We start from the raw sequence: 553 nt of genomic DNA on the forward strand, positions 1-553 counted from the left end.
CAGAAGAGTCTAGATAAATTTATTGTCATTCAAAGATTTCATAGAAACGGGAATGTAGCAACTGGGTCCAGGGAGCATGACAAGTAAAAAACTGCAGGTGTGTACACGTGGCCGTATTTACATCGGGCGCAGGCTCCCCCGCATCAGGCACAGCAGCTGCACTTGTCCGATGCGCCTTTGCAGATGCAGCCCTGGGCGCACTTGGCACAGCCCGCGGGACAGCAGGAGCAGCAGCCTGGGGCAGGAAGGCCACAGGGTCAGAGCAGACATGGCCAGGGACCCCCCTTCCTAAGAGCAGGCCAGCCCAGGCCTTGCCCCCAGCCTCGGCGGACCCTGGCTTGATGGCAGGCTGTCTCTCGACAACTGAGTCCTACCCACTGGGAGAAGGCTGTCCTGCCCCCCATCTGATTCCAGCCCAGGGCAGAATGCCTGGCGACACAGTGACAGGGCGTCCAGGGACAATGTAGGCCCCCCCCCAGAACCATACATCTTGATAGAAAGTCCTCAAGATCAGAGAGGGGGTGCCCCCTGCCTAGCAGCTCCCGGGGGGGGG

General features: G+C 60.0%; 1 protein-coding gene across 1 annotated transcript in view; it reads right to left on the minus strand.

Annotated features, from left to right (window-relative positions):
- The window catches only part of LOC118023762 (metallothionein-2), a 1,256-nt gene continuing 703 nt past the window's right edge, over nt 1-553 (minus strand). Inside the window, exon 3 of the mRNA XM_035025167.1 lies at nt 1-235. Coding sequence (XP_034881058.1) covers nt 144-235 — 92 coding nt within the window. The 3' untranslated portion in view covers nt 1-143. The remainder of the gene's footprint in view (nt 236-553) is intronic.

Source organism: Mirounga leonina, unplaced genomic scaffold, assembly GCF_011800145.1.
Source record: "Mirounga leonina isolate KUSES-001 unplaced genomic scaffold, KU_Mleo_1.0 Mir_180, whole genome shotgun sequence".
In the NCBI taxonomy this organism is placed as follows: Eukaryota; Metazoa; Chordata; class Mammalia; order Carnivora; family Phocidae; genus Mirounga; species Mirounga leonina.